Source organism: Trachemys scripta, chromosome 2, assembly GCF_013100865.1.
Source record: "Trachemys scripta elegans isolate TJP31775 chromosome 2, CAS_Tse_1.0, whole genome shotgun sequence".
NCBI lineage: Eukaryota > Metazoa > Chordata > Testudines > Emydidae > Trachemys > Trachemys scripta.
In genome coordinates, this window is record NC_048299.1 from 6648498 (window position 1) to 6672464 (window position 23967).

Consider the following 23967-nt stretch of genomic DNA (forward strand, 5'->3'; position numbering starts at 1 on the left):
TGAATCCATGTTATGCCCTCACCTTGAATATTGGGTGCAGTTCAGGTTACCCCATCTCAAAATTGATATTTTACAATTGGAAAAAGTACAGAGAAGGGCAACAAAAATGATTAGGAGTATGGAACAGCTTTCATGAGGATTCAAAAAACTGGGACTGTTCTGTTTAAAAGAGAGGATATGATAGAGGTCTATAAAATGATGCATGATATGGAGACAGTGAATTTACTCTTTCACATAACAGACGAACCAGGGGCAACTCAATGGAATGAATAGGCAGCCGTCGGTTTAAAAGAAACATAAGTACTTTTTCTCTCAATGCACAGTCAACCTGTGGCGCTGATTGCCAGGGAATGTTGTGAAGACCAAAAGTATAACAGGGTTCAAAAAAATTAAATAAGTCCATGGAGGGCAGGTCCATAAATGGCTATTAGCCAGGTTGGCCAGGGACATAGTCCTATGCTCTTGGTGTCCCTAAGCCTCTGACTGCCAGAAACTGAACAACAGGGGATGGATCACACGATAATGGCCTGGTTGTGTTCATTCCCTGTAAAACATCTGGCATTGGCCATTATCGGAAGATGGGATACTGAGCTGGACCATGGCTCTGACCCAGTAAGGCTGTTTTTGTGCTTTCACCATGCTTCCCCAGCAATATGCTTCATCCCTGACCGATCATTGTGATGGGGGGGGGAGGAGGGAGGAATGTGGCACCTTTCCACTAACAATGGAAATTAGGCCCGTGATTCATTTCAGATAGGCCATTGAATAGCCATATAGCCATCACTTGATAACATCTAGATGCTACTGACCAGTATCAGATTCGTACTCGTGGCTTACAGGTTAAAGGTTCCATATTGCCAATCAATCCCCTTAATCAGCCAGTCCTGTGACGAATAACATTTCAACAATCTGTTGGCTATAAGGAAGGTGGACTTCTAGTTAAGCTGCTGCTCTGGAACTCAAAAGAAAGGGGTTCAAGTCCCATCTCTGTCACAGACTTCCTCTGTGACCTTAGGCATGTCACTTGGTCTTTGTATACCTCAGTTCCCCATCTGTAAAATAAGGATAATTAAATTTTCTTTCTTGCACCCTTTGTCTGCCTTGTCTGTTTGGAGTGTAAGCTTTGTGAAGCAAGGGCTGATTTTGTGTGTGTGTGTATGTGACGTACCTAGCACAGTGGGACCCAGATCTCAATTGGCACATTTAGATGTAATAATTTAGAAGGGGCTTTTGCATTGGATGCCTTATTATTGGGCTCAATACAAGAGTGACTAGGTGCAATGTAGCAGCCTGTGATATACAGGAGGTCAGAATTGATGATCTATTGGTCCCTCCTGGCCTTAAACGCTATCAGATCTGTGATTCTGTTAATGATTTTATTAATTATTTATCATCATTGTTGTGATGATTTGTTTGTTTATTTACTCGTTTGTTTGTTTATTTGTGCAACTTTGGTTTCTTGCAGCCCGGCAGGTGGCGATAACCAAACACTTGCAGGATGTGGAGACTGAGGAGGAGAGCTGCGCTGTCTTCTCCTGCGAGCTGTCCCATGACGACGAGGATGTGGAATGGTTACTGAATGACACCGTCCTCTACACCAACAGCTGTAATGAGATCAAGAAGATCGGCAAGTGCCACACCCTGACACTGAAGCAAGTCACGCCAGACGATGCAGGCACGGTGACGGTCAAGACGGAGAAGGTGTCGGAAAGCGCTCAGCTGAAGGTGAAAGGTGGGTAATGGCCCAATCCTATGGAATCATTTAAGAATGTAAATAAGAAATGGAAAAGGGTTATTCAGTTGCCCCGTCCTTTCCCTGCCAATGCAGTGTAGCTCCCTATAGGCCTTCTCTACCCAGAATGTGAGTAGTTAATTAACATGGATCCTACCTCTTCCCTTAGGTGTGAATTTTGTAGTCCAACTGAAGTTATTAGGAAATTTGACCCGATATCCTGCCAAGTATTTCCCTTGTTCAGCATTATCCTATTACTTCTCACTGTTGCTACCTGGATCATGCTGAAGAATTCTTTCCTCTGCTGAATGTTACCTTCAAAAACCTATAGATGATTATCTTTTATCGGCCTTTGATTATTTTTAGCTAAACTCCAGTTTGTATCTAATGGGGCAGAGCAGACCACTCCTTCCTGTCAATAAACCTATTCTGGAATTAGACTGTTTCAACAGCAAGGAAATATTTTGTCACGGTTATGTATGTATCTTTGGCGAGAAGACAACAGAGGGAGAAGCTGGAACTGAAGGTTCTTTGAGATTTAGTCCCCAATTCCCTTCAGAGAATCTGAGATTTTCTCCCCCCTTCATGTCCCCATCAGAGAGTCTGAGGGATTTACTTCCCAAGTCCCCTCAGAGACGCTGAGGGGTTTACTCCCCCGTCCCCTCACAGTCTGTCAGATGTTGTTCTGTTTTTCTATACACAAAGAGCAAACATGCACTTTTAGACAAAACGTGTTTTAAATTAGATTAAGGAAAATAACAAGGTGTTGGAGGGGGAAGTAGAATCTCCATGAGAGAGAGCGCAATATGTTTCTCTCCTGCTGCTAACATGCTGCATTAAGTGTAGAGCGATATGCAGTCTCCCCAGCTGGGGGGGAAGGGTGGAAAAATAAAGTCACATCCTTTTCTCTGGGGCTCATTTTCTTTCTAAAACACAAACTCAAAACCACAACCAATCAACTCACACTAGTGGGTATTAACTACCTGAACTCTTTCCAGCTTCAGCCAATTGGGAGGGGACACAGCCTTCCCTTGTGTTGGTCCTCCCTGGCTACAATGGTGAGGCCGATGACCCTAGGTCTCTCCGGTTGGCTACCCCTGCTTTATAGCTGGCTTCCTGTAGGACACAACATCCTTGCTCCGAGTCATGTGCCCTGTGGCTACAACTTCCAGTTTTAAAGGGTCCAAGGGCCGTAATAGGTCCATTGGGGGTGTGCACATGTACCCCAAGGCCCAGTTACAGGCACTGTACTGTAGAGAGAAATATGAATCATAACAACCACAGTACACCACAAGGAGCACCACGATTCTGTGGGACCTCAGCACTGCAAGTAACTGCCCGTGGCATGGAGATGCAGATCAGCTGCTCCCACTCATCTCTACACCCCTCCTCCCGCAACAAATGGGTTATTAAAAATGGTGGTCCCCCTCCCTCCAAAATAAATTCCAGGGACATGAGGTGTGAGAGTGCCTTCGATTCCATATGTATATGGTCACGGCAGACCTGAGCATGACAAGGGTTTGATTAAGCCCTCTTTAAGCAACTGGAAAGTACAGCAAGTTGTTTAGTCTGAATGTCCTGGGTTTTTTCTCCCTCACATTAATTTCCTTCAGAGAAGCCCATCATCTTCATGAAGTCCTTGGATGATGTTGTTGGGGAGGAGCGTGGTGTGATCACACTGGAGTGTGAGGTCTCCAAACCAAAGGTCAAACCCATCTGGAAGAAGGACGATGTGGAACTCACCCCTGGCGACAAGTATGAGCAGATGCAAGCTGGGAAAACACTGTGTCTCATTGTTCACGATCTGAACAAGAATGATGCTGGTTTATACACATGTGATATTGGCACTGACCTTGCCAAGTCACGAGTCAGTATTCAGGGTAGGTGCAGCTGAAAACAATGGATTTCTTTTAAATGGTGCTATAAATGAGTGCTGCATGCTTCTACTCTTTGAGTCAGATATTCTCCTTCATGAGGCACAGTAGTCTCCATTTTAAAATAAATATTTATCAGTAGTTACCAAATGATACATTGATGTCTCTGCAATCACAGTTATTCTCTATTCTAAGCATAGGGAAAAACTATGACATCTCAAATAGCATTGAATGGTACCTGTTGGAAGCCCATAACATTTTAGTGGCAGACATTGTAGACCTGCAAAGTTATGAAGAACTTTATTTGTTCATTTTGTTCCTAGATCAGACATATTTTATGGCTAACTTTGATAAGATGGCCAATGATTTCTCCTCCTATTTATCATTCATTTAGTTTGAGGCATTTGGTATCGCAGAGGTGCAGATTGCTGCACACTTCTCTGCTGGGTTCAGCTGTTTACTGGACTGAGCTATGGAGAAAATCCTTCTGAACCTTCTGTGATTAATAAAAATACTGATCATACATATGCACGCAAAGGAAGAAATATGGGTTTCTTTAAAGAAAATAACATGGAGTTTAACATGTATCAGATGTTAACTTAGAGTCTATTCTGGGGAAACAAAAACAGAATTATATCATTCATTTAAAGAAATACCCACAGGCTACTGTTCCTCAGTCCTTGTGACTGTCTGTAGGAAGAAAGTGTCCCAAGTTTTTCAAATGCCCATCTGTTCTGAGACAGATCTGGAGCTATCCTAGGCAGGTCACAACATTGCAAACAATCACTAACATCCCATTTGCCTATCTCATAGAGCTGGAAGGGACCCTGAAAGGTCATTGAGTCCAGCCCCCTGCCTTCACTAGCAGAGCAAAGTATTGATTTTGCCACAGATCCCTAAGTAGCCCTCTCAAGGACTGAACTCACAACCCTGGGTTTAGCAGGCCAGTGCTCAAACCACTGAGCTATCCCCCCTTTCTCAGAGCCAATGTGAGTGGAGACCTTCATTGCCCACACAGGTGTAGAGGCTTCCTGACTGACACTCTTGTCTCCAGCTTTCATGGAATCATGGCTCCATTTCACCGTGGTTGCTCGTTTTCCTGAGCATGCTCATTCTAGTGCAAGCCGTCCAGGGGTCTAATAAGTCTCTTTCTCACCCCTACAAGTCCCTTTCCCACCCCTACAACTCAGGTGTTTAGTGATACCAATGTTCAGCTCTGGGGGCTACACTTGGCATCAAGGGATAACTTATGAGTAGTTCTTCCACAGTATTGAATATGCAAATGAAGAATGCGGTGCTTTTCCGTCTCTCATTCTCCTGACCCTTCAGATAGCAAGTGTTTAGTATTGTTCTTCATGTGACTTTTAAGCCTTCTCAGGCCTCTGACTGCTGTACAATACCACTTTTCTCCAATCCTGAATAATTGTACCACCCGTCTTCTTGCCTTCCAGAGCTGAACATTGGTATCACTAAACGGCTGAAGAGCACTGAAGTTCAAGAAGGGGAGAATTGTACTTTTGAGTGTATTTTGTCCCATGAAAGCATTGGCGATTTCCACTGGCTGCTGAAGGGGAGTGAAGTTCACAGTGGTGGACGATTTAAGACCTTTAACAAAGGGCGGAAATATACCCTCGACATCAGAAATGTGGTTGCTGCTGATGCTGGGGAAGTAGTCTTCACTGCTCGCAACTTGAACTCCAAGGCCTCGCTGGTTGTGAAAGGTAACGAGTGCAGAGATATTTCAGAGTGGGGGCAATCTCAAAAAATAGGTTATCTCAGTAAATTGTAAAGGCAAAATCCTTATCTCGTTGAAGTAAATGGCAACTTTCCCATTGAATTCAATGGGACGAGGAACTGGTCTTAAAAACAACTTGAAATATTGAAACATTTTATACTGCTTTTAAAATAAATGTTTATGGGGGGAAGGTAATATTGAAAATGACCTCATCTCTGCCTGCAATTTTCTGAGTACTGTTAATTACAGGTCAGAAATTATAGATGCAAATGATTGCAGGTGCAAATGCAGTTAGATGACTAGCCACTCAGTTTGCACCCACAGTAACAGCATCCATAATTAACTATGAATGCAAAACGGTAGCCACCAAAGTAAATGCCTTTTTTGACAAATAAGTACCATTCTGTCATTCTTGTAAGTAATTAATTGTCAGTTCCCAATTGCTGCTCATTGACATCCAATAAATACAATTAATGTCTACTAAACATGAACACTTGCTTTTTCCCCAAATAGTTCTATCCAAAAGTAAATCAGTAATGTAATCTGAATGATTTATTCTGTTATGTGAATCTATATTAAATGATTTTTTAGATAGAAGGAAGCCTAATTCTCCAAAAAATGATAAAGTTCCAGAACATGGATTTTTAACGGTATTGTTGCTTCCCTCAGAAAAACCGGCAGAGATTATAAAGCAGCTGGAGGACAAGACAGCAACAGCAGGAGAAGACATCAGCCTGAGCTGTGAAATGTCCAAACCTGACACAAATGTGAAGTGGTACAAGGATGGCAAAGCAATCCGGAAAAGCCAAAAATATGACTTACGCCAAGAGGGAACATGGGCCATACTCGTCATCCATGATTCCATGACCAAGGACACTGGGGAGTACATGTGTGAGATGGAGACATCTAAAACTAAAGCATTGGTCACAGTAGAAGGTCAGTGGACAAACACCCAGGAGCCTGAAAGTATGTAGAGTAGGGCAAAAAAACTGCAAAACTTTTGAAGACATTTTATTTCACTGGCTTTTTTAACCGACCAGTTTTTTTGTTTTTCCAAACTTCGTACATATCTTTTTTATTTCCTTTTTTTTTTCAAATTAGTAATTTCTGAAAAAAAAGTCACCATTTTGAAGAACCTTACTGTGTGACTTAACTGTCTGATCTGCATGGGCAATGGCGAGGGAAAGCCCCCAAACACACACTGAAAATGATATAAATGAAAAACGGTTTGAACTTTATTAATGTTAATTGTACCATAAATGCGAGAGTAATTAGACCACAGTCTATGCCAAAGGGAAGTCCAATGGTTAGAGCAGGGGACTGGGATTTAGAAGCGATTGGCTCTATCCCCATCTCTGCTGCTGACTCTGTGGAACATCTTTGTGATTCAGTTTCCCTAACTTTACAATGGAAATAATAACACTTGCCCACCATTATTAGTTAACATTTATATTGCAGTAGCACCTTGTCAGGGGTCCCCACACACACACTCTGAACTCTGGGGTACAGATGTGGGGACCCACATGAAAGACCCCCTAAGCTTATATTATACCAGCTTAGGTTAAAATTTCCCCAAGGCACAAATTCCTTTCCTTGTCCTTGGACAGTATTGCTGCCACCACCAAGTGTTTTACACAAAAATTCAGGGAAGGATCACTTGGAATCCCTATTCCCCCAAAATATCCCCCCAAGCCCTTTCACCCCCTTTCCTGGGGAGGCTTGAGAATAATATACCAACCAGTTGCCTTAGCAATGTGAGTATAGACCAGACCCTTTGTCTTCAGGACACTGAAATCAATCAGATTCTTAAAAGAAGAATTTTATTATAATGAAAAAGTTAAAGAATCACATCTGCAAAATCAGGATGGAAGGTAACTTTACAGGGTAATAAAAAGATTTAAAACACAGAGGACTCCCCTCCACAGTTACAAAAACAGGAATAAAACTACCTCTGTAGCATAGGAAAATTCACAAGCTAAAACAAAAGATAACCTAATGCATTTCCTTGCCTTTACTTACAATTTCTGTGGTTTTAGATGGATTATTCCAGGTATATTTCCAGGAGATGTTGTACGTGCTTGGCTTCTCCCTCTGTCCAGAGAGGGAACAACAAAAGAGAGCAACAAACAAATCCTCCTCCCCTCCCCCCCAGATTTGAAAGTATCTTCTTTCCTCATTGATCCTTCTGGTCAGGTGCAACTAGGTTATTTGAACTGCTTAACCGCTTACAGATAAGGCGATTCAGTACAGCTGCCAAGGAGGGATTTTATGCTACTCTTCCCTCTATATTTATGACACACCTAAAGGCCACAACTATTACCCCAGGCACAAAACAGACCGATAATAAATTACGATCCTTCCCCCAAAGAGTTTGCAATCTAAAAACCAAAATGTAACAGGGGGATGAGAGACACCTTTCCACCTCTGCACAGCACTTTAAGGTGTTTAATAAGTGCAAAAATATTCTTATTAATAATGATAAATAATAATACATCAAGCTCTGACAGTGTGCTCAGTGCTGTATTATTTGAAAAATATCAAACCAATTCCAAGGCAATCCAAAATTCTTGTCTTAAGAGCAGGGCCGGCTCCAGCTTTTCTGCTGTCCCAAGCGGCAAAAAAAAAAAAAAATGACGAGCGGCGGCACTTCGGCAGCAGCTCAGTCGCGCTGCTTCTTTGGGGCAGTTTGGCGGCGGGTCCTCCCTCTCTTCCTCTTTGGTGGCAATTCGGCGGCAGCTCAAATAGGAAGAGAGGGAATGAGGGACCCGCAGCCGAATTTCCACCGAAGATCCGGACGTGCCGTCCCGATACCAGCCGGAGTGCCGCCCCTTTGAATTGGCTGCCCCAAGCACCTGCTTGCTACACTGGTGTGTGGAGCAGGCCCTGCTTAAGAGGTAACATTGTTATAATGTGGTCTGATTTTCAGAGCGGCTTAAAATCTATGAAAATCAGGCCAGGAGTTGTAATTCAAATGGAGGCCTGGATTTATTCCTAAACTCATTGTACATGTCTCTTTTCAGTACTATGGGCTAGTGAAGTACATCTGGATATCTTTGCATTTCTCACCAGGAAGAGAGAGAATTTCTGGTTATGGAATTTAGTACATTGTCTTTCAATTCTATAACAGACCATAGGCATACCCATTACAGGTGACCACAGAGAAAGGAGACTAATGACATTTTGTTTCTTTACAAGCATCTGATTCTCAACAGCTTTGCTCCTTGTACAGTCATTTACACACCTGTGCATGGTAGATGTAAAGTGCTACCGTTCTGATCCGATCTCACTTTGGACAGCTGTAAATGATGGCACAGCAGTGGAGACTTCAGTCCAGGGTGTTTATGATGTACTTGAGGACTATGTTGGGCTAACCACTTGTTGTCACTTTCCTCAGAAAAACCCAATCGCTTTGTGGAGGAGCTTTCAGATCTGAAAGCTGATGAAAAAGGAGTCGCTGTTTTTATGTGTCAGACTGAGAAAGCCGCACCCACAGTGACCTGGCGGAAAGGGATGGTCGAGCTCAAGACAAGCAAGAAATACGAGATCATCCAGAAAGGGACCATCCTGCAGCTCACTATTAATGCCTTAGAGAAAAGCGACAGTGACACCTACACCTGCGACGTTGGCGAGGCCCAGTCTAGAGCCAAGCTGATCGTGCAAGGTATGAACGGCTTGAATGCATGACCAAGTACCGCACAACTGTGGCAGAAAGTGTGTGTGTTATAATGCTGAGCTCGACTTACTGGCAGCTGAGCAGGGTGAGTTAAGGAATGCCAATCGGATTACAGGCTAGAGCAGGGGCGGGCAAACTTTTTGGCCTGAGGGCCACATCGGGTTTCCGAAATTGTATGGAGAGCCAGTTAGGGGAGGCTGTGCCTCCCCAGACAGCCAGGCTTGGCCCGTCACCTATCCAATCCCCCCTGCTTCTCGCCCCCTGACGACCCCCCCCAGGACTCCTGCCCCATCCAAACCCCCATCCCCTGATGGCCCCCCCGGGACCCCCGCCCCATCCACCCCCCATCCCCTGACCGCCTCTGGACCCCCTACTCTCATTCCTGACTGCCCCCCCTGGGACCCCTACCCCATCCAACCACCCCTTCTCCCTGACTGCCTCCAGACCCCCTGCCCCTGACTGCCCCCTGCTGCCCCATTCAACCCCTCCTCTCCTTCCTGACTTCCCCCCGGGACCCCGGCCCCCATTCAACCCCCCTGTTCCCCGCCCTCTGACCGCCCCGACCCCTATCCACACCCCCGCCCCCTGACCACCACCCTGAACTCCCCTGCCTTCTATTCACCCCCACCAACTCCCTGCCCCCTTACCGCGTTGCCTGGAGCACTGGTGGCTGGTGGCACTATGGCCGCGCCGCCCAGAGCACCAGGACAGACAGCCACACCGCCCGGCTTGAGCCAGCCACGCCACCGCGCAGCACAGAGCATCAGGTCAGGCCACGGCTATGCAGCTGCGCTGCCCCAGGAGCTCACAGCCCCGCTGCCCAGAGCATTGTGTTGGCGGTGCAGTGAGATGAGGCTGCGGGGGAGGGGGAACAGCAGGGGAGGGGCCGGGGCCTAGCCTCCCGGGCCAGGAGCTCAGGGGCTGGGCAGGAAGGTCCCGTAGGCCGAATGTGACCCGCGGGCCGTAGTTTGCCCACCTCTGGCTTAGAGGCTCATGTTTTCAAAAATGGCTAGTGGTTTTTAGCCCCTCCATTTTTTTTGGTGCCCAGATTGAGACTCCTTGAAGGAGACTGACTTTCAGAAACTGCCTGAGCATTCACCCTTGACAATCAGGCCCCTTTAAGGTGACTTGAATGGGCACCCAGAATCATTAGTCACTTTTGAAAATTTAGGCCTGAAATGCTGTGGGTGCAATTTAAAAAATGGGCACGAGTATATGTGTTTCTATATGTGATTGATCGGATTTGTGGAGCCAAGGGGTGTGTGTGTGTGGTTAGTTCTGCACAGGGCCTGTATGCAGAATGGCTGCTCCAGTCTTCAGGAAGTGGCAATAGCTGGAGAATCGTTCTTCTGCCACGGAAGAAGGATTTGCTTCTCTCGAGCCCTGTGGCAAACCCCTGTCCCAAACATGTGCACTTGGGTCAGGCACCAGGGACATACTTTTGGCCCATTGGTACATTTTATTTTGCACTTTCAAGTAGCTGAATTAATTTTGTACCTGTCTGTAATTTAGTGTCGGTTGTGCACTAATGCAGATTAATTGGCCAGGTGAAGTGAGGCCTAATGCTTGACTCAATGGCATTTCTTTGTCTGTCTGTAATGTGATAACGTTCATGGGGGAGACGGGGCACACACAGATCTCCTGACCAGCGGAAAGAGTGGGAGGAGAGAATGGGGACCTTAGTAAGGGGGCAGCTGGAAATGGGGAACTCACAGACCTTGAGGCATGAGGAGATGGAAGGGGGTAGACAGGGTATGGGTTAGGCGGGTTAGGGGTAGAGCTGGTTGGAAATTTTCCCATCAGAATATCCTGATTCGTCAAAATCTAAATATTCCCCAGGAGTGCAATGAGTTTAGCCTACAGAAGCAATGAATTGCCTGACCTTCGAAGTGGCCAAACAAAGTGAGGCCTAAAACTGAACTCCTCTGTTTCTATGTCAGTAATGCAATAACCTTTGAATACCACGTCCAATCAAGTCTAACATTTCAGAGAATGTTCTAGGCCAGGGATCGGCAACCTTTGGCACATGGCCCGCCAGAGTAAGCACCCTGGCGGGTTGGGCTGGTTTGTTTACCTGCTGCGTCCACAGGTTTGGCTGATCATGGGTCCCACTGGCCGCGGTTTGCCATTCCAGGCCAATAGGGGCTGCGGGAAGTGGCGTGGGCAGAGGGAGGTGCTGGCTGCCGCTTCCCACAGCCCCCATTGGCCTGAAGCGGCGAACCGCTGGGATGACCTCTGTTGATAGTCGAAAAACCAGAACTTGGGGAAAGCCTGATTTCCACATAGTGCTCATTTTGGTGATGCAGGCAGAGGAGCATTGTGACATCAGAGGTAATTCAAGCAATCATCACTCTCTCCATCTAGTTAATTTGCATGCTTCAGTCCCATTGGTTGAAATGAAACTGCAGGTCAGGATTGAAGTGCTTGGACAGAATTGGAGAGTGTGGGGGTTCAGGACTGGAATAGCAGGGGCTGTTTCAGATCTGGACCTATATTGACTGAGGCAGGGTGAGGCTGCAGATTTGCACTGTGACTCCCTCCCCACGACACCTGCCTCAGGCAAGATTATGTACCTTTGCCCAGTCAAAACTGTTTTAGTTAATCTAAACGGTGCCCATTTGGAGGGGCAGGAAGAGGGATTCCTTGTCCTCAGCACCAAATAAGCACGGTCAATGGGAAAGATGCCCGAGGCAAGCAGCAGGATTAGGGTTTTCAGGTTAGGGTTAAAGTTATTGTAGGGAGTGAATGGCGACTGGTTGAGTTACCTCTGGTGTCACAACATACCGAGGTGCTCACGCTCCTCTGATTGCAGCACCAAAAGGGGAAATTGTTATTTAAACAAAACTGATAAAACAACAAAGAGAAGAAGAGGAGCAACTTAGATGATTTAACAATACAATTTTAGGTTCTGTGGCAGTGCCTTGTAAAATTGCTACGGATTCAGGGATAGACACTGCATTCTTGCCCCTCCCATTATCTGCCAGTTCACCTGACAAAAGAAACAGTGTGCAACCCTCTAGCTTTCCAAAAGCACCAAATTACCCTAAAATAGGGAGGACCCAGGGTCTTGCATAAGACATCGTACAGTGTCTGTTGCACTGTGTGAAAGATTTCTAATGCCGACTTTAAACAACTTTGTTGACCTATAAAATATTTGATTTAACAACTAGAAAGGACAATGTTATTAAGCTCAAATATATGACTGAAAATGTGGAACAAGCTTAGTCCATGAAAACTATGGGAGTACCTTGGATTTTGTGGTACAGTAGAATCATAGAATATGCAGGTTGGAAGGGACCCTAGGAGGTATCTAGTCCAACACCTGCTCAAAGCAGGACCAATCCCCAGCTAAATCCCCAAATTGCCCCCTCAAGGATTGAACTCACAACGCTGGGTTTAGCATACCAATGCTCAAACCACTGAGCTATCCCTCCCCCCAAATTAACACTTCCTGAATTTATGTTGTAATTCACAGTGACATCAGGACTATCTTTATCTATAGATAATCTTTTTTTTCCTGCTCTTAGACTGATTTCCATGACTGCTTCTTGTTTTTCCTTTGACAGATAAATTACTAACATAGTCCCCAAATTAAATCTCCATTCATCAGTGTGTTTGTCATTTGGCTGTTTACAGAGAAGTTGGAATCTGACTGGTAGCACTAAAGAAGAAAGTTGTATGTGGTCTAGCAAAATATGATAAATCAAGACAGGGGTTTTGGGAACTTCCATTCAATGAACCTAGATGTCCAGAACACATGGCATATTAAGGGCCTCATTCGTTTCTCAGGTCCATTAGTGGATTTAATTTCTGATATTCTGGGGAGATTAAAATATTAGAATTGTAATTTTCCCCTGACTGTGTACTGGAATCTTTACAAATCAGTGGCATGTAGCTTAGTGTCCTGAATTTGTCTTCATCCTGTTCTGGTATGTCCTGTAAATATTTATTTTCTTTGAATTCTTTGCTCCATAACAGTGGAATTGTATTTAAACCTTCTGTACCAAGAATCGCGTTCTTTTCACAAAAGCACTCGTGCTGGAGGTCATATCATTGGCATTCCCCTTTGCTTTTATCCGAATACAGGGATAGAAGCTAAGGAGTCCAGCAATTGATATGTCTGTGTTCCTTTCAGGCCAGAAAATACTAATAACCGAAGATCTGGAAGATGTTGATGTGGTAGAAGGAGAATCTGCCATGTTCAAATGCAGAATCTCTCCAGTAGAATATAGCAATGTGCAGTGGTTTTTGGATAAAACCCCACTCCATACCAATGAACTTAATGACATCCAGTCTCAGCCTGGAGGATATCACTTGCTAACCTTGAAAAAACTGTCACTGAAGGATTCGGGGGTCATTACCTTTGAAGCTGGTGATAAGAAAACATCTGCCAGTTTGGTTGTTAAAGGTAATTCAAGCATAAAGGCTGCAGGAAAGGATAAAGAGAGTAGAGGCCAGCACTGGGTAGTGGTATATGTGTGCAGGTGGAGAGAGAGCAGTAAATGCTATAAATTAGGTTCTGTGATGTGAGTTCTTTAGTTAGAGAAGTCAGGATTGAGAAACAAGGGAGAGAGACAGAGGCAAGTGGAGAGCGTCAATGAGGCCACATGACCTGAATGTAATGAATTCAGGACCCATCCTGTGTACCTCTTGGAGTCATAAAATAATTCTTCAGTATGCAGAGCTGAGTAAAATACTTGGTTTCTGCTGCATCAAATTGAACACTTTTTGAAGAATCACGTGAACAGTTTTGGAAGGGTGAAACTTTGCACCATTTTATAACATTGACATTGTTCTGCAGAATGAGCAGCTGTTTTCAGAAAGCAATAAAAGCTGCTTTTACTAGCAAAACACTGGCACGTAAGTGGCAAAAACGTGTCATGATCTGCTGGCAAAAACCAGTTTCTGATTCACTTCTTTAAAAACCCCTGAGAAGCCAAAAGTCAACAGTTGATTGGTTCTGACCAATTTGCATTGCCATGCTCTTCATGTCGGATCAGTTTTCTCACTGTGAACATGTACACTTATTGTTTAGGCAGAAGCATCATGTTGTGCATTGTTCATATTGAAGGGGATCTAGGGGAATTTTCCTGAGCTAGTGAAATTCATGCTTCTCCCTAGTTAATGTTAAACCATGCCTGTCGTAGATGACTTATCCCTGATTCATATTTGTCCACGGAGACATTTGCCCCCTGGATTTTGCCATACTGTACCAGGCATTTTTAAAACCATGTCTAGGGGTAGAAAGCCCCACTATGAGGGCTTAATGCCTCCCATCCCCAAATTGTTCTTTTCCGATAACGATGTTGCAGAATATTGAGCCAGATCTTTGGTATAAATAATCACATGTAAGGAATGTGCTGCTCCCCTCCCTCTGAAAATCTCAGACAAGTTTTATGTGATTCTAGAGAAGCCCTGCATCATTACAAAGGAGCTTGCTGATGCCGAAATCATTGAGGGAGAGGATGCCTTTCTTCATTGTGAAACCTCCAAATCAGACAGCCCGGTAAAGTGGTGCAAAGATGGGAAGACCCTTAGAAACTCCTCTAAGTATAAGATCAGCCGGTCGGGATTTGAAGCCACGCTTGTCATTCATGGGACAGAAGAGAGAGACAGTGGCAGATATGAGTGTGAGGCTGGAACAGCTAAAAGTAGTGCAGTTGTCACTGTCAAGGGTAAGGACGTTTGGAGTGATGATGCCTAACATAAAGGTCAAAATAACAATTTAACACCTGGTTGCAACTGAGCTGAAAATTAACTCCATCTCTTCACACTGTAATGCAGGATATGTTCTGACTAACTCAGCTGGACAGCCTCCAGACAGGTGACAAGTGTAAAATAGAAAAAAACATTTGTTCTGAGATTGAAATGAGCTTTGGAGTGCAAGGATAGATGGGCTGGGGCTGGGTGTAGTTTACTGAGCTGAAAGGAAAATACCCTTCTCAGTTATGCACATTGATTTTCAGTCAGCTTCCTTATGTGTGTTCATCTCCCGTGAATGTCACTGAATCCTCCAGGTACGTGGGGAGAGCATCATTTAGAACTGAGTTCTGGAGAGCAGGATTTTGCCCTAAAAATGGAAGGAAGGACTATCTTAACAACGTGATGAAGGAGAGCTTTATGGTTGTCACTCATCTTGGTTTGTTCGTTATGCTTTTCTACCACACTAGGGGACTGATCCAACTCCCATTAAAGACAATAGAAACACCCCCATTGGTTTCAATAGGAACTCTCTCTGACACTTGGGGGGGAGAGGATATTTTTATCAAGAAAATAAATGCAATGTTTTATGTTACACAGCAGCTACAATCAATTTGAAATTTCTCCTCTTGAGGGTTAAAGGATTTAAGCAAATGGATTCAAAAGATCCCCAGTGGAACAGTAGATGTAGATGACCCACGGGATAAGGACACATGTTATAACACATTGTACTGCCATGACCCTTCCAGCTATGAACCCAGGAAGTTCACTCAAGAGTTCCAGAATGATGAAGTGGTAGATAAAGGCAGTGCCACATGAAAGGTGTGAGTGTGCCGAAGTAGGGCTGAAAGTAGAATGGAGGAAAGGAGCTGTCATTCTTCAGCCAAGCGACTAGTGTGTGAGGAATCAGAAAGTGTAAGTGCCGAGCTGCACATTCGTAACCTTGTGCTAGAAGACAGTAGTGAACACGTTCGTGAAAACAGAGACCATCAAGCAACAGCACTTTCTACTGTAACTGGTCTGAAGCGGCAAACCCCACCAGATGTTTCCTCTTTCCTCTTCCACAGTCAACACTACCAGAAACGTTGGATGCCACCTACTCTTCACCAATTCACTTTGCTGTCTGAAATCACTGTCTCTGACAGAGGCTGTGTAGGAATCTTCCATGGGACTCTTTTATCTATTTGCTCAGCTTTCTCTCTGTGTATGCTTTGCAGTGTTTGCTAAGTTAGTACATCTTCATGTCTGATAAAAATGTGTCTGGTTTCCTATAAGGAGAAGGGATCCTTGACTGGGAAAATGAATATGTCCGCTATTGTTTGTCATGCTGTTTGTCCTATCCTTGTGTTCTCTTTCTGTGTGTATTATATTATTTTACCTTGATAGTTCTCTTTTTTTATATGGCAATGGGCTAGCTCTGAACACCTGTCCGGAGTGTAGTCCAACTTCTCACATCCCTGACTGACATCTGCAAAATGTAGTACTAGAGAAAGGATACCTTTAACTAACTGCAGTGACAAAAATGGTGTAAAACAGTTCCCCTCATTTGTGTATTCAGTAGTTCACAGCATGAAGCAGGCATGGAACTAGCGATATAGGGGAGTTGAAGATGTCCAGTTTCTCTCATGATTGGGCCCTTAGAGCGTCTTCCCTATAGAGATCTCATGCTATTAAGTGTTTAAACCATTTAAATAATATTTGTGTTGTTATTAATAATATATTGCACTGATAACTGGAGATGGATTATTAGAATCTAAGCACTTTTTCAACCTGGTATTCTGTGATTCTATATCTTACGTGAAAGGGCTCGTGTGGGCTGAAGCAAAAAGGGGAAAAGTGATTTCCCAGCACTCTTGTTTTCTTGAATGGTCACAGTCTGCAATTCTACATTTTTAGCTCTGCCAGTTCTTTTCAAACGAGAACTCCAGAATGAGGAAGCTAAAGAAGGAAGTCAAGTCAAACTGACCTGTGAGCTTAGCAAACCTGACATCCCCGTGAAATGGACAAAGGGAGATACAGTTCTACAACCCAGTGACAAGTATGAGTTAAAGCAACACGGCACTGTTGCAGAGCTCATAATTCAAGATGCCAAATCAATAGATGCTGGAGACTATACCTGCAGCACTGGAGAACAAAAGACAACTGCTCGGGTGGAAGTAAATGGTAGGCAGAGCTGGTAGATCTCAATTTATTTTACTTATGCAGTACTTAATACATGTGCTATAATTTAACAGCGGTTCTTTATTATAGAGGTGCCAGTTATGGGTCCATAGTTAAGGTTTAACAACAATATATGTTCTCAGTAATATCTGTGTTGCTTTAGTGCAATTTTACATTACACTAAAGCAATGTGGGTGATCTATCCCCTGTTCTCCAGTACCAACTTCTGGCATTTGGAAGTTTAGGGACACCTAGAGCGTAGGGTTGCATCCCGACCATGTTGGCTAATAGCCATTGATGGACCTGTCCTCCATGAACTTATCTAATTCTTTTTTGAACCCAGATATACTTTTGGCCTTCACAACATCCCCTGGCAATGAGTTCCACAGCTTGACTGTGCATTGTGCAAAGAAGTTCTTCCTTTGGTTTGTTTTATACAATTGAAAGGAATTTGCACTTGTTCCATGCCCGAATACACCACACTGCCTGTCACAAGTCCAATAATAATGATAATACTTCCTCTTAGTTTTAAACATACTGGCCATCTTTCTTGATTGGGGTTGAAAGGGTAGACCATATCAGAGCATTGTCATATGGGCGTGGTGGAGATGGTCACAATATTGATCACCTCTGGTTGTATATTTTAGCTCTGCCAGTCCTTTTTAAACAAAACCTGCAGAATACAGAAATGGAAGAGGGGAGCACCGTAGCTTTGCGCTGCGAGATCACTAAACCCGATGCCCGAGTGGTGTGGAAGAAGGGAGGAGCCACACTCCAGGAGAGTGCCAAGTATGAGCAGAAGCAGAAGGGTTGTGTGGCAGAGCTGCTCATTCACAACGCAGAGCCAGAGGATGCTGGAAGATACACCTGTGATACTGGAGACCAGCAGACGACTGCTCAAGTCAAAATCCACGGTAGAGGTTTTCATTGCTTTCTGTTGTTGCTATTAATCATGTTTATTACTGTAGTGCCTAGGGACTGACTAAAATGGGCAAGCTGCTGAACGAACACAGAGGGGCAGATAGTCCCTGCCCCAAAGAGCTGACAGTCTAGATAGAGAAGACTGATGATGGGTTGGGGGTAATGACATGATACGTAAGCAGAGCAATCAGTGGCAAACATCGTGTTAGTGCCATGATTTTTTGGGAGGGATGTGAGAGGTTAGTTGGCAGCATTAAAATACAAAGACACAGGAAGGGAGAGGGAACATTGAAGGGAAGGGGATGGTTGGGCAAGGAAGGAAGGAGGAGAGTATGAGGAGCAGATGTGGCGTGATGCTGAGGTGAGGAGTCCGTGAGAGAGGGCTGGAGCAAACCGCCAGTGAGTGCAAGGCAGAAAATGTCCAGTCAAACCTGTAAAAAGTATTGACGATGATGATGACATCGCCAGTGTTCAAAGTACTCGGCTTAAACAGTTTCTGCAGAGGCTCCTCATACTCTCAGGTTGAGTCTCTGGCTGGCTTCTCCCTGCAATTTCTCTCCCCAAAGCCACATGGCTGGAGGGAGGAGGGCCACTGCATGGGTCTTAGTGGCCCCAGGGCAGGGGGCCTCCCCTGCACAGTTCTGGATCCAGAGGTGGGGTGGGGCATCTGAGGGAGAGGCAGCCCAGGCTGGTCCTGATTTTCTGTTGTGTTCTCTAGGTAACCCTCCTATCAAGAAATATCAGTCAAATGACCTTTTGTTGACAACATAATATCTGTCAATGGCTTTGAAATAATTATTGCAGTAAAACCTCTTTTCTGCTCTGGAGTAAGGCACTTGTCTGAACTCGACAATCTAGCTGAAAGGCCCTGTGGGGCAAAGTGTCTGATTTTAAAGAACAGTTTTTTTGCAGGGAGTTAAAAAGCAGGTTCTTTGGCAGAGTAACTGCTTGGCCACAGTTATTTTAAATTGTGTTTAATTCTTTTTTTCCCCCAAAAAAATTAATTGTGTGCTAATGAACATGCCAATTTATCAGCTCTGGAGACAGACCCCTCCATCTATCCAGGCTTTTCCTTAAATGCCAGCTCACTTTCCCCTTTTATGTAGCCTTTCGCCCATGCCGTCCTTGTCACAGAATCATAGAATCTCAGGGTTAGAAGGGACCTCAGGAGGTCATCTAGTCCAACCCCCTGCTCAAAGCAGGACTAATCCCCAACTAAATCATTCCAGCCAGGGCTTTGTCAAGCCTGACCTTAAAAACCTCTAAGGAAGGAGATTCCACCACCTTCAATATCCTTATAAAGTCATGGCACTGAAAGAGAGTCATGTAACTGTTCCTTGTCTCAGTCTACTATGCCATGCACAGTGCAACCATATTATGTTGATGCACGTCATATAAATGCATGCTTCCTCCTTCAGCCCTGCCTGCACTCATCAAAGAAGAACTGAAGAACTTGGAAGCCACAGAAGGTGGAACAGCCACTCTGCACTGTGAGCTGAGCAAAGCCGCTCCAGTTGAGTGGAAGAAGGGGCCTAAGGGGCTCAGGCCAAGTGGCAAATACAGAATGAGACAAGAAGGCACCATTGCTGAGCTGGTCATCCACGATGTAGATCTGAAGGATGCTGGAGATTACACATGTGTATTTGGAGATCAAAAAACCACAGCAGCCTTAACAGTGAATGGTAAAAAGTCATAAAAAATGACACTCCTGAGAGTTTTCCCCCCTTTTACCTATTTCCTAACAAAATTTACCTGTGTCCTTCTTGTCCTTCGCTTTGTTCTTCTTTGCACATCGTGCTGTGGCTCCTATATCCATTTGTTCTCTACCCTGACAGAATTCAGTGCATGTGTGTGCAATATAAAGTCTTCTAAAGAATGCTAACCAGGCAAAGAGCATGCACATATATTTTACTGAATTAGTACTGAAGCATGAGACCCCTTGGGCAATTATCAACCTCTCTGTTGAGGGGATTAAGTACAGTCAATCTCTTCCTCTGTTGTCTGTCACAAAAGTCTTGCTTTACTGGGGACTTTGATTCCCAGAGAACAATCCACCTGAAAGCTATTGTTTCCAGTTAGACAAATGCCAGAGCATGCTTGGTGTAAGAGTGTTGTGATGAGGCTCATGGAGTTAAAAAATAAATTAGAGTTCAGTCGTTGCCCAAGGAAAACACTTCGTAGTTCCGAGTTTGTGGCATCTGGATGAAATATTTGTTCGTTCTGCGTCCCTCAGCCCTACCCGTACGTTTCAAAAAGGAACTGAAGAACGAGGAAGCCACCGAGAGTGGAACAGCCACACTGCACTGTGAGCTGACCAAGGCTGTCGACTCAGTTGAGTGGATGAAGGATCAAAAGGTGCTGAAACCAAGTGGCAAATACAGGATGAGGCAGGAAGGCCGCTTTGCTGAGTTGGTTATCCAAGACCTAGATTTGGCGGATGCTGGCGATTACACTTGTGTGTGTGGCAACCAGAAGACAACAGCTGCTCTAACAGTAAATGGTAAATGTGCCCCAAATTAAATAGGTGGTTTTATATTTATCTCCTCTATGGAACTCAAGATGTTGGCATTCAGCATTTACACTGATCCATGGCTGCTTCTCTGATCCCTTGTTCAGTGCAGTTTTGGAAAGAGGACTCGTCTCCTCAGCTTTGTGGTGACACTGGGTCACCTTGATAAAGAACATTCCCCCTTGTGGTATTGGTTTGCCACAGTCCAGCTATGTCCCCTCATTTCTTTTTCTTTTATATGCACAACTTCTTCTCATCCTTATTGCTACAAGCTGTCTCCATTCAAGGAATGATGCACGTGTATTTAACTGTATGTTTTGCTTAGTTTCCTTCTTTTAGGGCTTTGAAATGTGTGATTGGGAAAAAATGGGTTATCACAATCTGATGACCCACAAAAAACCCTACTCACTGCATTCTGGTTCTGATACAGTCTCTGTCTATATTGCGTTCTTCAGCCTTGCCTGCACTTTTCCAAGAAGAACTGAATAATGAGGAAGTTTCAGAGGGTGGGACAGTCACTCTGCACTGTAAATTGAGCAAGCCCGCCCCAGTGGAGTGGAAGAAGGGACAAAAGGCTCTCAGACCAAGTGAAAAATGCAAAATAAGCCAGGAGGGTCCCTTTGCTGAACTGTTGATCCATGATCTGGATTTGACGGATGCTGGAGATTACACTTGTGTGTGTGGAGAACAGCAGACTACAGCTACCTTGACAGTGAATGGTAAAAAGAAACACACAGCATATGTCCCATATAAAACAATATAACTCTATAATTTCCTCCCCTTTCAAATTCCTTTTCCAATATAATGTTTTATCCCCACCTTCATTCCACTCATGGTATCCATGTGTATTTAATTTCTTTATCTTTCTTTGCGTTCTCCCTCTCTTTCCTCCCCTTGAGAGCTGCATGTAATTGCATTCATAGGCAATATATGTAAAAATATCAAGGGTAGTACAGACAACTAAATGTTTCTTTTCCCCCACTCAAATACAAATTCAGTCTAGTCTTTTGGTCTGTATATGTGGCTGTTTGAAAGATTTTCCTTAGGGATCGTGTTACAAAATGGGACTATATTCTCTCACTTCAAATTACTTGGAATGTTGGGTCTGGCTTCGTAAGGTGACCAGATGATGATGATCATCTTATGCCATTACATAGAGGATATTTTAGTGAAAATGATCAATTTTTTTATGCTATTGTAGATTCCATCACTTATTTTGAACTGTTTCTCGGCCCCTCTAAAATATTTTAGCTCTGCCATAAGTTGACACCATGGTTTCTAGTTATGTTCCCTTCTAAAGAGTTCTATTTTAGAGAGAACACAGACACTGTAATAAACCAGATACTAATCTGCATGGATATTATTTATGTCAAGGGAAAACATTTTGGGCCTGTTATTGAAAAGTGGCCTCTGACTGTATGCCTGTGATTTTGCTGAGGCAAAATACTAATGGTTATGTAGCATTTTGATATATAATCACCTGATTTTTATCAACAAATCAGATTGATAGATGTTGAAATGCTATAAAATAACCCTGCACAATTGAGGGCACAAAATCAAAAGCCCAATGAGACCTTTTAAAAAAATTCAGTCTTTGGGGCTACAGTGACAGCATTGACTTAGATAACTAACAGAGGAAAGCATTCGTAATTCTGAGTTTCTCCGCTCTGATGCCCTTCTGTCCATATCACATTCATTCTGCAGTTCTGCCTACACTTTTCACCAAAGAACTGAAGAATCAAGAAGCTACAGAAGGCGAAAGTGCCATTCTGCACTGCGAGCTAAACAAGGTTGCTCCTACCGTGGAGTGGAAGAAGGGACACAAGACCCTCAAACTGAGCGACAAGTATAAAATGAGACGGGAAGGTGGTGGTGTTGAATTGATAATCCAAGACCTAGAAGTGACAGATGCTGGAAATTATACCTGTGTGTGTGGAGACCAACAGACCATGGCGTCTCTCACTGTAAATGGTAAAAGAAGAAGCATACTAAAAATAATTGTTTTCCCCTCCATTGCTTTGGATAGATACACTCCTTTCCCGATGTAACCTATACACCTTTTTCATTCCTCACTAAGGTCCTGATTCAAAGCTTATTGAAGTCAATGAAAAGCTGCTCATTGACTTCAGTCAGGTTTGGATCAAACTCTTACAGAGACACAAAAACAGTGGGAATAGATAAGAATCGGACAAACCCATAAGAATGGGACCCTGCATAGCCAGAACCGCTGCTGCTTTTCTGTTTCCTGGCCATTGTTTCTTCACTGGAAGTTTCTTTGTTGGAGTTATTGTTCTACTCATGATCCCAATAAGCTGTTAGCTTAGTAAGACCTATAGCCTGACTAATACACCTCTACCCTGATATAACGCGACCCGATATAACACGAATTCTGATATAACGCGGTAAAGCAGTGCTCCGGGAGGGCGGGGCTGCGCACTCCGGAGGATCAAAACAAGTTCGATATAACGCGGTTTCACCTATAACGCGGTAGGATTTTTTGGCTCCCAAGGACAGCGTTATATTGAGGTAGAGGTGTATTTAGGCTTTACAACAAACTGAAAAGTTACATCCCATTCTGTCATTAAGAAACATTGATTCTTTCCCTGTGCTCCAACTTTGAGACAGAAAAGTGATTACATACAGTCCTGTATGTAAAGGGCATTGCTGTAGAGTTCCCATGCTCTCACAAATAGAGCAGGTCGAAACTTTTCATATGGAAAGTTTTCCCACTGAAAAATATAGTTTTGCTGAAACAGACATTTATTTTTATGTGGAAAAAGGTTAAATCAGGTAAAAAAAAAATTGTTTCCTTCAGGATATTGCTAAACAAAATTTCCTTTTCAAATTAACATTTAAAAATGAGACTTTGTTTTGTTTTGACATAGAATGGCATTTCATTTTCTGTAGAAATCTCAAGTTGAAACAAGAAAAAATTCATTTTGAAACTTCTCATGGAAAAACCAAAATGTTTCAACTGAAAAGTTTTGAATGAAGATTTTTTTCATTTGAAATTTCACAGGGAAAAAAATGGTTTTCTGACCTGCTCTTCTGATCCTCTTGTCCACTTCCTTCTGTAATGATTTGTGACGATAATGTGTGAGGCTTCTGCTCCTTTCTACAAATACTGAGTGCATTTCTGGGGATAGGGGTTATCTGATTATCTGTTTTTTTCTCATACTGATTATTTGAGAGCAGTGAAGCTGGTCTAATGACAGCTGATAGTCCGGTTCTGATAACTCAGGAGGAATTAACTGAAAAATGAGGGGAACATTTAGTTTTGACTTTTCCCATTTTTAAATCCAACTGTCCTTATTGCTGTCCCTCAGTCCTGCCCGCATTTTTCAAAGAGGGATTGAAGAATCAGGAAGCCTCAGAAGGTGCAACAGCCACTCTGCACTGTGAGCTGAGCAAAGTCCCTGTCCTAGTGGAGTGGAAGAAGGGGCAAAAAATGCTCAAACCCAGTGAAAAGTACAGAATGCGACAGGAAGGTGCCATTGCAGAGCTGTTGATCCGTGACCTGGATGTAGAAGATACAGATGATTATACCTGTGCGTGTGGAGACCAGAAGACCTCTGCTGTCTTGACAGTCCATGGTAAACAAAAATTCCACCTTACAAGAGAAATATTCCAGAGAGGTTCACTCCCTTTGGAAATTCCCTTCCT

The 23967-nt window shown here is 43.8% G+C and overlaps 1 protein-coding gene across 20 annotated transcripts in view; it reads left to right on the top strand.

The window, feature by feature from the left end:
* The window catches only part of OBSCN (obscurin, cytoskeletal calmodulin and titin-interacting RhoGEF), a 296265-nt gene that overhangs the window by 110239 nt on the left and 162059 nt on the right, over positions 1-23967 (top strand). For 16 of the 20 annotated variants that reach the window (XM_034759817.1, XM_034759797.1, XM_034759802.1 and 13 more), the window contains 14 exons: positions 1466-1732; positions 3346-3612; positions 5058-5327; positions 6011-6277; positions 8736-9002; positions 13150-13422; positions 14423-14689; positions 16611-16877; positions 17522-17788; positions 19214-19477; positions 20029-20295; positions 20760-21023; positions 22009-22275; positions 23631-23897. In XM_034759817.1, coding sequence (XP_034615708.1) covers positions 1466-1732; positions 3346-3612; positions 5058-5327; positions 6011-6277; positions 8736-9002; positions 13150-13422; positions 14423-14689; positions 16611-16877; positions 17522-17788; positions 19214-19477; positions 20029-20295; positions 20760-21023; positions 22009-22275; positions 23631-23897 — 3741 coding nt within the window. The remainder of the gene's footprint in view (positions 1-1465; positions 1733-3345; positions 3613-5057; positions 5328-6010; positions 6278-8735; positions 9003-13149; positions 13423-14422; positions 14690-16610; positions 16878-17521; positions 17789-19213; positions 19478-20028; positions 20296-20759; positions 21024-22008; positions 22276-23630; positions 23898-23967) is intronic. The other 4 variants (XM_034759808.1, XM_034759811.1, XM_034759813.1 and 1 more) reach the window with 4 other exon arrangements.